The 13,905-nt window shown below is 41.2% G+C and overlaps 1 protein-coding gene across 1 annotated transcript in view; it reads left to right on the top strand.

Annotated features, from left to right (window-relative positions):
- The window catches only part of DEPTOR (DEP domain containing MTOR interacting protein), an 86,630-nt gene that overhangs the window by 13,088 nt on the left and 59,637 nt on the right, over positions 1-13,905 (top strand). The window contains exon 4 of the mRNA XM_006026812.3: positions 4,958-5,136. Within this exon, the coding sequence (XP_006026874.1) occupies positions 4,958-5,136 (179 nt within the window). The remainder of the gene's footprint in view (positions 1-4,957; positions 5,137-13,905) is intronic.

The following is a 13,905-nucleotide window of genomic DNA, read 5'->3' as shown; positions in this document are numbered from 1 at the left end:
AAAGCACAGAGGCGGAAAGGGATCTCGGAGTCATTATTGACTCCAAGATGAACATGAGCCATCAATGCCAGACCACAGCCAGCAAGGCCAGCCATACCTTGTCATGCATCCAAAGATGCATCTCAAGCCAGTCCAGAGAGGTGATACTCCCCCTCTATGCGACTTTGGTCAGGCCACAGTTGGAGTACTGCGTCTAGTACTGGGTGCTGCATTTCAGGAGGGATGTGGCCAGCCTGGAGAGGGTTCAGAGGAGGGCCACCCGCTTGGTGAGAGGGCAGCAGGACAGGCTCTACGAGGAGAGACTGAGGGACCTGAACCTGTTCAGCCTCAGCAAGAGGAGGCTGAGGGGGGACCTGGTGGCTGCCTACAAGCTCATCAGGGGAGATCAACAGCAAATAGGCAGAGCCCTTTTCTCCCAGTACCACCTGGGGTGACAAGGAACAATGGTCGTAAGTTGATGGAGAATAGGTTTCGGTTAGAGATCAGAAGGCAATATTTGGCATTTAGGGTGGCCAAAATCTGGAACCAACTTCCCAGGGAAGTGGTCCTCACCCCTACCTGGGGCAAATTCAAGAGGAGGTTGGACGATCACCTGTCTGGGGTCTTGTGAGCCCAGCATTCATTCCTGTCTGTGGCAGGGGGTCAGGCTAGATGATCCGTTCAGGTCCCTCCTGACCCTAGCTACTATGAAACTATGAAACTATGAAGGTTAATGCCCCCTGCTCATACCCTAGACATTGAAGCACTGGGCCAGCCCTCAGTTGCAAGACTCTTTTCCGCTTACATTCTCCCCTCTAACCATTGTGCTTCTATAGTTTATCTCCTTCATCTGTAACACGTGGTTTCAGTGGAGCTAGTGGCATGAGTAAGAGTTTCAGAATCAATCCTTCTCTTTGGGACATCACTGACTATGTTCTTGGAGCCTTGCTGTTAAGGCTGAAAAAGGTGGGGCAAATTTCATGCAGTGTGAATGACCATATCTTCAAGAGAATTTAAAATGCCCACTATTTTTACTGATTATTTTCAAGTAATTTATTATTCTTGTGTTTAAAAATTCCCAGTTATCCAAGCCTAAGAATAGAACCCACAACTTAATAATTAGGCCCTGGAAAGATATGCTGTTTGAGGTGTCCCAGTCTTTGAAGCACTTCACCCAGTAAGGCTACAGATATACCTGGCTGAAGAAGTGCTTCAAAAATGACCCTGCAAAAACAAGACCTGAGAAAGGGTACTATGATACCTGAAAACTTGTCTAAATGTATCTCAGCCATGCAGTTAGTCCAAAAAAAGATATCACCCACAAAAGTTCTTGCCTCTCAAAAAACATTTTTAAGTGCCTTCTGAAGTATTGGTGTGCTCCAGCAGTCCTCTGCCCATCCCGCAGTGCTCAGCCTACCCCACACTGCTGGATGGAGTGGAGGGGAAGGGAGGGGAGTGGGGCAGGCAGGTAGAAAGTGGTCTTCTGTGCACTCAGCTGTCCTTGGGAACCTCTGGAGATGAGTCTGAAATTAGCAGTCATACACGCACTATGGAGAATATTGGAAGCAAGTAGTAGACGATATGGAAGCCTGTTTGGATAATTATAAATGGTGAGCGAATGTGTTAAAATCAAATTTTGCTCATGCACAGTTCATTAACAGATACAAGGCTAAATTTTTCAGATAATTTCTTCTCACACATATTATTCAACTCACCAAAGTTTCCCAGTTGGTCTTCATTTGTTATAAGAGGAAATGTAATTTTGTTAAATCACAAGACGGAGAGTCAGGAGCTTTGTATCCCGTTTTACCCTTCCACAGACCTCTTGTCTCAAATGTCACTTAACTTGTGTGCACCTCAGCTTCTTAGTCTTCAGTTTGAATTCCAGTTGCTACTGGCATTGGTACCCATAATTTTCACTTTGAATTGATAGGGGCACCTTGTTGGCCAAAGTGAAAAGAGTTCCTCCCATCTTTCCCAGAGGGCTCCAGCACAAGGAAAGCTGAGAAACATTACCATGCTGCCCTCTTTTCCTCTCAGAGCAATGGAGTTTGATGTTTTAAAGTTACCATAGAAATTTGTCATGCGAAAATATCAGAGTAAGGATTTAACTGTTAACCACATGCAGCATTACTTTAATATCATAACCATGAGCTGAAGATGATTATGCTCCTCTGTAGCTATTAGATCTGCATGAAATTTCATGATTTCAGAAATGGAAGAAATGTGGATGGTCATTTAAATTGTATGGATGCCTTTTGGCTTGCACCCATCACTAGATCACTAATCTATTGAAACTTAGACTGGTGTGTGTGTGTGTGTGTGTGTGTGTGTGTTGGGAAGGTTTTCTCAGCTTCTGTGTGCCAAGAAAAGGAAAATATTATAAGCCTTTTGGAAAATAATTTTAATTCTGAATGCACTCCAATGATTCACGCTAGAACAATTTAGGAAAGAAATATTCAGGCCATTCGTGTCAAAAGTCTTCCTACTAGAGAAGAAATGGGGATTCTGTCCATTCTACAACATGGAAAATGTTGGGACAATTTTCAGATTTGGTGATGCATGGCAAGGTCGATAGCCGATGTCAATTGATGTACTTCTGTGGGTCACTGGAGTTAGGCTGATTTATACCATCTAACCCTCTGAGTCTATGGGTTCCTTGGTTTGAATTTGTTAAACTGTCAGTTTGTCAGCTCTACTTGTTCATAAGTCCTAATCCTTTGCTGCTTGATTCTAACCTCATGCTGAAGGGTGTGAAATATCAACCCGCATGCTTTTGCACTTGATATTTTTCCGGATTTCTTTTGTGTCCCTGTAAATCCAGTCATTAGCATTTCTTTTGCAAAGATCTTTCTATCAGCCATTTTAATCAGCCAGACACAATAATTATAGACACATCCAAGAACAATTAACAAAGGCCTTCTAAAGAATGTCTGCTTGGTGTCTGCAGAGCCTGGGTAATCAACTGTCAGGTAACAGCTGGTTTGAAAAAGCTCACTTGTGTTTTCTGTGTCTGTTGAGTTGGGCAGGATTGAAAGTGGGTCTTCAGAGTACCCTCTGTGCAGTGGTAAAATGTATGTAATTGTTTAAAAAGAAAACTGAAAGGAGTAAAGACTGCAGGTACTCTAGGCTCTACATCTTTTCCTGTGCCGTCACGTTCTTGGTTTTGGCCTTGTCTCTCAATTCAGCTAACTTTGCCGTTGTTACTTCTTACTCAGCTTCAGAACTATGATGGGGTCACAAAAAATCCAAATGAACCATTTCCTGCCTATGCCACCTATTTTCAATGATGACAGTATAGTTTTTGCTGGGTTTGACGACCAGCTGCTTGGCAGACTGATAGTCTGACTGACTAACTTTAGTTTCTGCTCAAATCATTGGGATAAATCCTTGCGACTTGTAAGTGTAGCATCAAGGTCAGTCTGACAAACTTCTAAATTCACTGTAATTTTTAGTGCAATTTCACCTCATATTTTTATGACAGCATTTTCTGTCACCTTGTTTTCTAACTTCTGAATTTCTTCCCAAATGAGGCAAGGTTACCAAGTACTTAGGATACCCTTCCAAAACTACTATGAGTGTATGCAGGTAATGATATCTGTCACATTCTGTCAGAGTTAAACTTTTTTTCCTAGGTTAGACCTAGTTATTTTAAGGAAATACAAGATCAAAGGTGGCAGCTGAAGTTTTTTGCCCTTATAATTTAGCTACCAATGGAGGTGTTTTGTTTTAAAATGATCTACTGTGGATTTATGTTTGCATCATGAAAAAAATGAAAACAATCTCTAATAATTTCATGTTGGAAAGAAACCATTGGGGAAGAGAGCTTGGCATCTGACACAAATTCCCATTCCTCATGGGTTACAAAGACAGAATTCACTACATTGAAGGACACTTGTTTAATTCCTAATCCAGAGGTGAACTCCAGACACTTCAGCAGTTAAAGAGTAAGCTCACATTAATTTGTAGCAAATTCTTATTCTTGACAAGGAGGACAAAACCTGAAGAATTTCCAGGAAAAAAAAATCTTTTTGGTTGGTTTTAGAATGATTTGGGGGAAAATATTAGACTGATTCTGAGAAATCATGCACATATTAATTCAAAGCTTGAAACCACAAATTGTTTGACTGTCCATGTAATGACAAGCAGGCTGTGTTGCTCTGCCTCCTAGCAAAAGGAGAATTTAGGCTGAGTGGCAACATCAAGTGAGAGTTTTCTGATTTGTATCCCATTCTCCGAGTCTTGGCCATATCTTTCCTATTAATAGTGTTCATCTTGGGAACACCCTTGATTTTAGTATCTCTAAGGGATGGTCTGCACGGCTACCCCAGTGCTCTTGGGGGAGTGGGCACCCTCACTGCTGCTGTACCACTTCATTTCTGGATTTAGTGCATGTGGAGCAGGAGCGAGTGAGAGGGGCCTGCTTGAGCACAGTGCCCCTACGAGCACAGGTGAAGGTCTGTAGGCAGAGGGTCGGTGTCTTTGAGGATGGTAGAAAGAAGGAGAAATGCATCCTCTCCTGCTGCAGCCACCTCCTGGCCTGGCCCTGCATACACCTCCTGAAACAGAGGCAGTTCCACCTGGCTGCGGGACATGCACTGTGACTCTTGAACGGGGCTTGCACCACCTCAGTTGAGACCCACCAGCTTTAATGGTTCTGAATAGTACATAGGAAACATATACCTTTTCTTTGCATATAAAGGGAATATAATTAATTTCACGTTGTGTTGTAATGTTTAAATGCCTTGGCTGATCTCTCAGTAGCAGCCAAGGTCTCTATATCTTTCATTCTCAGCTTTACAGCATGAGCTCTAGAGAATGTTTCTGATTCATTTTAAGAATGCCAATTTATAATTGTGATCTGTCAGGCTGTGAAAAGTTGCATCTGTTTGCTTACTACTAATGATATCCACCAAAAATGGCTCAGGAATCGAAGAATTGCTTTCTTTAGCTTTTTTTTTTCCACTCCTTATGGCAGGCTGATGAGTTCTGACAATACGCTTTTACAAGCAAGGGAAGAGGAGGGAGTCAAGTATGAACGGACCTTCATGGCATCTGAGTTTATTGACTGGCTGATTCAAGAAGGAGAGGTCACAACAAGGACTGAAGCAGAACAACTTGGTCGTAGGTTGTTGGAGCATGGGATTATACAGCATGGTGAGGAATTTACTTTGAGTTAGCAAAAGTGTGCTCTTAATGGTACTTTCTCAGTACATGTACAGTTACAAATTATACAAATTGGCCCTAAAAAGTTTCTAGTTCTTAAGCATTTCTAAATGATAGAAAACTGCATAAATTTTACTTCCTAATGAAAGGGTGGGATGTCCCAGAGTATGCAATGATAGCTCATGAAAACTGTATCCAAAATATGTGCGTGGGTGAGGACCTAGAGTTTTGGGTTTGAGTTGCTAGCAACAAATACAACATGAATGAAAGACAATGCTTTTCTATACATAATAGATGACTAAATGCTGGAACTCATTTCCAGAGGATAAAATTGAGGACTAGAGCCATAAATATGGTGGGTTATGTTAAATCACATGGTAGAACAATATTGCACAGTTGGCCTGGTATGTTTGGATAAAGATGGGGCTATCACTTTCAACTGAAGCATTGTCATATTTTGCCTTCCACTGAAAGCTCTCTGAGGCAGAGATTTAATATCTGTTCATTGTTTGGTGCAGTGGGGCTCATAGGTGCAGTTGGCATGGAGAAGCTCAGCAATAATGTTAAAGTTTGTATAGCTTTCTTGGAGAGCTGGCCTAAGACTGTGGAATAAACTGTCCCAGGAGCAAAGGATCATCAAAAACCGTTTGTGATAAGGGCAAGATGCATTTCTTTTTCCTTGCTTTCTCTAGCATAAGTGTATGTGTGTATGTGTTTAGAGAGTAAGACAAGTGTTAGTGATACATTTTGGAAGGCATTTAGATACTAACTAGGGCAATGAGCTCTGTATAGTATACATAGCAATACAAATAATAAAAGCAACAAGCAGGCTTGCAGGGATCATTCTTCTCCTTTTCTGTGCCAATATTTATGTTCATAAGGAAAAAAACATTGCAGAAGACATGATGTTGTAAATGCCCTGGACAATCTATTTGTGATTTTAATCATGTTGTTTCATCTTTATTTGTAATTACCACTAGCTACTACTTAATGTTCACAAGAGGCAGCTTCTTATTTTATAATTATTCTCAGTACTAACCTATGATTTATGTGGTGCTAACTGTCAGGCCTTGATGCAAAGTAAAAATGCTCCTCACCCCTGCAGCAGTCATGATTTCAGTCTTATTTTTATCCAAGCATTTTCTGAACGTGTGTGTACAGAGCGGGAGGATGCCAACAGCACAGTCTAGACCTGAATTAGGGGAAAATCTGTTGATTAATTTTTTAAACCTATGAAACCATTAAATGACACCTCACATTGTTTACTGAATGGTGATGGCCTCACATTGAAAATTGTTTACTGAATGATGGTGGCCTTCTCATTAAATTAGTGCCGAATTCATTTATTAGATTTATATCCCACCCTATCCAAAAGGCTGAAAGCAGCATATAATAACCAAGCAAAATCCACAGATAAGATTACATGAAGAACACCCCAAACCTGGGGCCTCCATCCCTTTCTTTCCCCAACTACCATGTCCCTGCCTAAATATCCATATCAGCAAACTGGCTAATCTCCACCATGCTTCCCAACTACTGTTTACATCCAGGCATCAGACCTCTTCCTAATTCCCCCACTACTCTCTGCTCATCTACTTCCACTCCCCAGCCTCACACCAGGGGAGGATTGTACCCAGTTTGAGTAAAATGGTAAACTCCCTATTCAGTTATTATCTTTGGCACAGATGAATTCCCATTGACTTCTTGCAGTGTTTTCTGGAATAAGAATGGAATAAAATCAGAGTGAGGGCATCTGGATTTAGCCTTACATTTGAGGATTATTTGTGTATCCTTCTAAAACAGGCGGCTATTTTGAAAGAGTGAAGTCTGCTACAGGTTTTGCTGAAGCTGTTTTCTAGATTAGGTTAGGCAGAAGGTAGCGTAAAGTTGCACCTTATAGATGAATTAAATCAGAGATGCATAAGCTGTTGTAAACAACTGCTCACTTGATCATCAGCTGAGGAAGTGAGCTGTTGCAAAAGTTTATGCATCTCTGAATTATTTAGCCTATAAGGAGCAACTTTACCCTACCGTCTGCCAAACTTCAGACTAACATAACCAACTTCCTTTTCCTAGATATAGTTAGGAGTTCTGGGTGAAAGCAGAACTGACATTAACATCCAATGATCATGAATTTAGCTGTAGCAAGTGGATATTATGCATAGATCTGGTAGATCTTTGCAGTTTATTTTCCCTCAAATAGCAGTTAGACTGGTGAGCTCCTCCTTAGAAATTTTAGATTTAAACTGCAAAAATGGCCATGTGGCATTTCGTTTTTTTCCACTGAATTCTAAATCAAATGCACTCTGGTTACCAAACAAAAAACATTTTTCCCCCCCAAGTCCTAGCATAGGAAATACACCCTAGACTCCAGAATGTGAATACCAGACTGTGTTCCCTTTGTTTTTTATGTCATAATTTTCAGTGAAGTTTCATTTGACACTCAACTGACATCCTTGTTGACAGTGCTTGCAGAAAGACCTTTTGTCTGCTTAAGAAAAGAGAATGAAATTGCTTCTTGCTTTAATGTTGATCTTTTGCTAGCAATATTGTTGAATGTGCATGAGCTAGGAAAAAATATAGCTTCCTCTTCTATACTTATTTTTTTTTTCAGTTCTTCTTCAGGGCTGAGAGTATTAGGATTACATTTCAGCAATCCAAAATTATTAATGGTAATTGTCTAACTACAAACCAGTAGTGCCAGTTATTGACTGAGATGTGTTTTCATTTCAATTACTTCAGAAAAGTTAAATGTTTTGCAATTGAGGCATTAGTGGCCCTGTCTGTATTCTACGTGCAGGTTCCTCTCATGTTTATCTTAATTTAAATCAGTCAGCCTCAAATCCAGGTTTCACTTGGGAAAACTACAGTAGGCTGATTTTAGAAAGGAAAGCCGGAAGAATTGTGACAATGCTGTAGAAAGGCGAAACAAGGTTCAGCTTCAGAAATATTGCCCTATAGTTACGTTTGGGCAACATTTTCAAAAGAACCTTATTCCGGTCTCTCTTTGTACAGTCATAGTTTTACATGTCCTATCAATCCCACATGAAAATGACAGGAATTGCAAATGCCCTATTCATCTGAACTGGATCTGTGTATGAAAATGGAGCTTCATGTGAAAAATTGACTGTTTGTGAATGCAAACAACTTTATGGCAGACAAGATTCTTCAGGTAAATCTGATATCTTTTATTAGACCAATTAAAATAGTTGGAAAAATTCTTCAGACTGGGACATATGCCAGTTGGGTGTAGCTGGAATACAGCCACACCTAACCCTGTCCATACCTCTGTCAACCCAGGGCTGTGGGATTACCAGCAGAGCTATAAGAAGGGGAAGTACCCACCATGCCATTTGAGACATCATTCTTTTCCAACTTTAAGGGTGTCATCAAGGCTATTTGTAGCACTCACCACTTGGTTGTACTGCCTATTCTATTACCAAGGTACAAAAATGTTGGGCCCAACTGTTAATTCTTCCTTCTGAGATGTTGACAATATTCCTGGACATAGGCATCATTTTGCTGCTCATACAGCACGGGGGAGGGAAGGATTTAGCCTTTAGTTTGCTAGATTCAGAGTCAGCATAGCTGTAGTTTGTTCAGTGGCTCTAAGGAAAATTATTGCTGCATGACTATGTGAGGAGAATTAATGTGGCAGTTGTTGTACAGAGAGTTACATTAGCGTGCCTCTCTCTCACCCAGAACTCTCTGGACACAGAGCTTGCAAGGATACAGGTGAGGTTTAAGAGCTGCGGTCTCAAGCCATAAGCACTTTCCATTTTAGATCTGGTTCATATTAATAAGAGTAAAGTCCGCTCCCAAGAGGCCAACAGTATTTGCATGTACTCTGTGGCAGCAGCTTAAATCATTTTGCTGTGTTTTAAAACTCTTCCCAAATTTAGCGACTATTTTTTCTTCGTTTTTCCCCCTTTGTTGTAGTCATTATTGCTTGTGCTTGAATTCAGTTCTAGCATGCCAGAGTGGCCTATATAAAAAGGAACATTTCTTTCTTTTGTCTCTGTGCTACCTCTCTCTGGCTAGGAACACATGTTGCATTTGTCCCAGGATAAATTGTACCTGCATTTGTCCCAGGATAAATGGTCCTGGAATAGAAAAGTCTCAGGATCAGGGTTTAATGAGAGGCTGAAAGCACTGATGCTCTTCTCCCATTGATTCAATGATGCAACCCTGGGACAACCATTGAAATGCACTCTGTGATGCCCCAGAACAACCTGTTAGTATTTCTTATCCCGTGAATGTTTTTAGGGGTTGTCCTAGGACAAAAGACATGGACATCTGAACTACTGCACTTTGTCCTAGAATAAAATGGTTTCTCCAAGGGCAAATGTTGCATCTGTTTGTACCCTCTCTGTCTTTCTGTATTGCATCTTTCTTGACTGCTGCTTACTTTAGAGAGAGAGTTAACTGGGTTAGACTGAAGTCAGGCAGAAGGCAGGATAGAGATGCACCTTATAAACTGACTGAATCAGAGGTGCATAGTATAAGCTTTTGAAAGCAAGGGTCTTACTCATTTAGATGCTGTGAAGGGACTGCAGGAATCAGAGCTGCTAAATAGAAAGTGGCCATGTCTACATGTTGCTGTACGGCAATGTTGGTACTGCGCTGTGTTTTAAGTACTTGCTTGGGAGAAGTACTAAATCATGGAGCTGTAGCTGCCGTACTGCAGCATACAAGTGGTACATGGTTATATTCACCAGCTATGTCGCCATAGCGGCTCACAATAGCCTGGGAACACGCCACTACAGCAGCGTAGCCAGTGATCACGTGTAGACCCACATGATTGCTATGTTGCCATAGCGCCGTATGGCAATGTAGTGCATTGCTATGTTGCCATAGGGCAATGTGTAGATGCACCCAATAATGATCAGAACACAAAGGGGCCTACACCTTGTATTCTAATCACTGCTTTCTATGTGGCAGTGGGGGAGAGGGGCACTGCTGGGAGAGGGAAGGTGGATAAGAGAGAGAAAAACAAAGTAGTTAGAGGGACATAGGGCTTATAAAAGCTAATGCAAGTAATGGGATACGAATCTATAGTTTTAATTTATACCATACTTAACACAGTCCAGTCTGTAGGTTATTTCTTGTTCCACAGTTTCCCTTTCAAGTTTGTTTTTAAAGATTTTCTGCCGGCACTGCTGGGAGAGGGAAGGTGGATAAGAGAGAGAAAAACAAAGTAGTTAGAGGGACATAGGGCTTATAAAAGCTAATGCAAGTAATGGGATACGAATCTATAGTTTTAATTTATACCATACTTAACACAGTCCAGTCTGTAGGTTATTTCTTGTTCCACAGTTTCCCTTTCAAGTTTGTTTTTAAAGTTTTTCTGCCTAAGACCAGCCACTCTGAGGTCAGCGATGGGCTGTCCGGAGAAGTTAGAGTGTTCTGCCACAGGCTTGTCTGCCTTTTTGGTATTGATGTCAGATTGGTGTTCAGTCATTGTTACCTGTAAGGACCGCCCCGTCTGTCCAATGTAGACAGGAGAGGGGTACTTTGAGCAGGTGATGGCATATGTGACATTGGTAGAGGTGCAGGTAAATGAACCTCAGCTGTTATCATTCATGTTATTTGGTCCTGCAATTATATGGTCTGTGTTAATGATGAGGCACAGCTGGCATCTGGGTCTGTTAGGTAGTCTCTTACTAGAGAAATGCTGTTGGGGGGAAGATGTTGAAAGCCAGGACAGGTTTGTCCCCCATAGGTACCTTGAGATGGTCGTCATTTTCTAGAAGGGATTGGAGGTCATTAATGATGTATCTTAGGTGTTCAAGTTGGGGGCGGTAGGTGGCAACCGAAGAGATTCTGTTGTCTTTGTCTCCGGGTTGGTATTGTAGCAGGATGGAGCAGAGTTGGAGATTGTCTCTGTTTATTTGAATGGCTACAGTTTTAGGATTGTATTGGAATGTAGGAATACCTGCTCCAGATCCTTGAGGTGTGTATCTCAGTCAGTGGGACCAGAACAGATATGGCTGTAATGTAGAGCTTCGCTGTGGATGATGGATCTAGTAGGGCGCTTAGGATGAGAGCTGCTAGAGTGGAGGTAGTTGTAGCAGTCAGTTGGTTTCCAATACACTGCAGTAGTGATATGGCCATTGCAAACTTTCACAATGATATCCAAGAACTGAATTTGCTGGGAGGAGTATCCTAGAGTCAGTTTGATAGAGGGTGGAAGTTGTTGAGGTCCTGGTGCAATGTCTGTAGAGATTTCTACCTCTGTGCCCGTACAATGAAGATGTCATCAATGTACATTAAGTATACCAAGGGGATGAATGGGTAACTGTGGAGGAAGTGGACCTCAAGGTTTTCCGTAAATATATTGGCATATTGGGGGAACATATATGTGTCCATGGTAGTGCCATTTGTTTGCAAATATAAGGAGCCCCCAAATCTGAAACAGTTGTGTGTGAAGACAAAATGGGAGAGTATGATGGAAAACAGAAGCAGCTGCTTACTTTTATATACTGTAGGTGTATTTTGAATTACAGGAAACCCTTGCTATTTGCGGGTTTGGCATTTGCTGTTTCAAATATTCGTGAATGTCAAACCTGCATTTTAAATACACTTTATACACTTACAGGAGCTGGTTGGGAGTTCTGTGCTTGCTGCCACCAGGCTCCTGCCATTGCCTCCACGCTCCTGCCATTGCCACTGGAGCTGTGTCCCCTCCAGCCGCCAGGGGCACTGCATTCATGAAGAACATAGAGAATGTATCCCCCCCGAATGGCGAGGGTCGCCTGTCTGCTGTTCTCCACCTTCCGTAGTTGTTGAGAGCAGTGCAAGATGGACTGACTTCTTTTTGCTGACTATGCTGCAACTGTTGTGTGCATGCTAGCTGGTATAACAGAGTTTTGGAAAGGACTGAAGTTTTGTGTTGTTGAGGGGAAAAACCTCTATTGTTGATGTCTGGCAACCGAGGTCCGTGTAAAACAATAAACACAACAACGATATTTTCATGTCTATTGGATAAGTGCCACCAGATAATGTGATGAGTCTGACCTTTTGCAACTTCATTTTTCATATACTGGCATTTTGTGGTTGTACTAATTATACTAAGGCACTGCTATGTGCCTTTATTATTATCTTTATTATGAATTTAAATACTGTATTATTTGCATTGCAGTAAATATTTTTAGATATTAAACAAATGTAATCAAGATAATTGCAGTGGGGCAAATCAGGAGTAGTGAGCACGTGTGTCCTATTGACTTATGGCTGATGCCGTGCTTAGCATCTCTCAGAATTTTGTACATTATCAACTCAGCTCCGTTGCCCATTGTTTTCACGATGAAAATAAATAATGCTTCCTAGTGACTTGATGAGTACAGTAAATATTGACTTACACTGTCACACTGTTTACTCTGCAAGAACTCCTAAAGCACACATTTAATTTTCTCCCACCCTCTGGAAGCAGCGATATAGGGCCTAAGAAAAAATATATCCTAACCAAAGGATTCCCTGCATTCAATACTAAGCAGCAGTGTTTCATATATTTGATCTGATTTAAATCTCTCTATATAATTTCAGATATTCAAAATGTTGCCATAAAGAAATGTTCTTCCTTGTTGCAGAGGGCAGGACTTGAAGCAAAGGCTCTAAATTGCAGCAGAGTAGTTTTAGATTAGATCCTGGGGGGAAAAACTTCTTTACTGCTAGAACAGTAAGGCAGTGGCATGAAATGCCCAGGGAAGTTGTGGCATCTCCTTCACTGGGGCTTTCCAGGATGAGGCTGGATAAACATTTGCCAGGGATGATTTCAGAATAGTATTCCTGCCTGCATGCAGGGAGTTGGACCAGATGACCTTATGATTCTAAAAGGAGAAGTGTTTTTATAAACCTTATGATCTAATCCTCTCTTCCTGCTTGCAGAAGGAGCTGAGCGCTTTTGCTTAGAATGAACATGTTTATTATAACATGTATATGTTACTGTTAGATAAATATGGGCACTTAGAGAGAAAAAAAACTGTTTTTTAAAAAATTTTTCAGTGAAGCATTACATTGAAATGTGCCACAGTTCCTTAATTGCTAGCATCTCTTCGGGAATATGTTTTGCTGATCTTGGAGGTACTTGTTAGTAGTCCATTATAACTGTGTATCTTCCTTACAGTTCAGTGTTGCAGAGTTAATTGTTCCATAGTTCTCCATGTTTCTGGGAACTGAATGGCTCCCAACAACAGACCCTGAAGAGTGACACAGGGATATGTTTTAGGGGTATAGGTTGTAGCCGTGTCATAGGCAGACAAGGTTCTCTGGGTATATATGATATCTTTTATTAGACCAGTATCAGATTCACTCAGGGATGTGTTTTATCACTTTTCCTGGCTGCTTCTGTGAGAGAGTCTCCAAGCATCCAGACCATTGAAATCCATGTTAAAGATTGTCTATTTTATCTTACTGCAATCCATTCAGTGCCTAAAAGAGCTCATAAGTTATGTCTATACAACCTAAGGCAGAGCTATTCTGAAACATGCCATCATTGTACCACAACTCTGCCTCAAGAAAAGGAGCCACATTCAGTAGCACACTAACAGGGTTGCACTGCTTCTGTTGCAGGAGCTGCATACAGGAGTAGACTTGTATGTAGACCTGTATTATTTATGCTACTGCATTGTCCTTCAAAAACAGGGAGATTCCCTACGTATATGAATTTGGAGCACAGGTAAAGACAACCCCAAACAGAAGAGTAACACAGAAGGGGATGATAAAGGGGAAAAATGAACATGAGGACAATAAGATTGCAGT

This window comes from Alligator sinensis, unplaced genomic scaffold (genome assembly GCF_000455745.1).
Source record: "Alligator sinensis unplaced genomic scaffold, ASM45574v1 scaffold895_3, whole genome shotgun sequence".
NCBI classification, from domain to species: domain Eukaryota; kingdom Metazoa; phylum Chordata; order Crocodylia; family Alligatoridae; genus Alligator; species Alligator sinensis.
The sequence above is the reverse complement of the archived record's forward strand: the minus strand, read 5'-3'. Positions and strand labels throughout refer to the sequence as shown.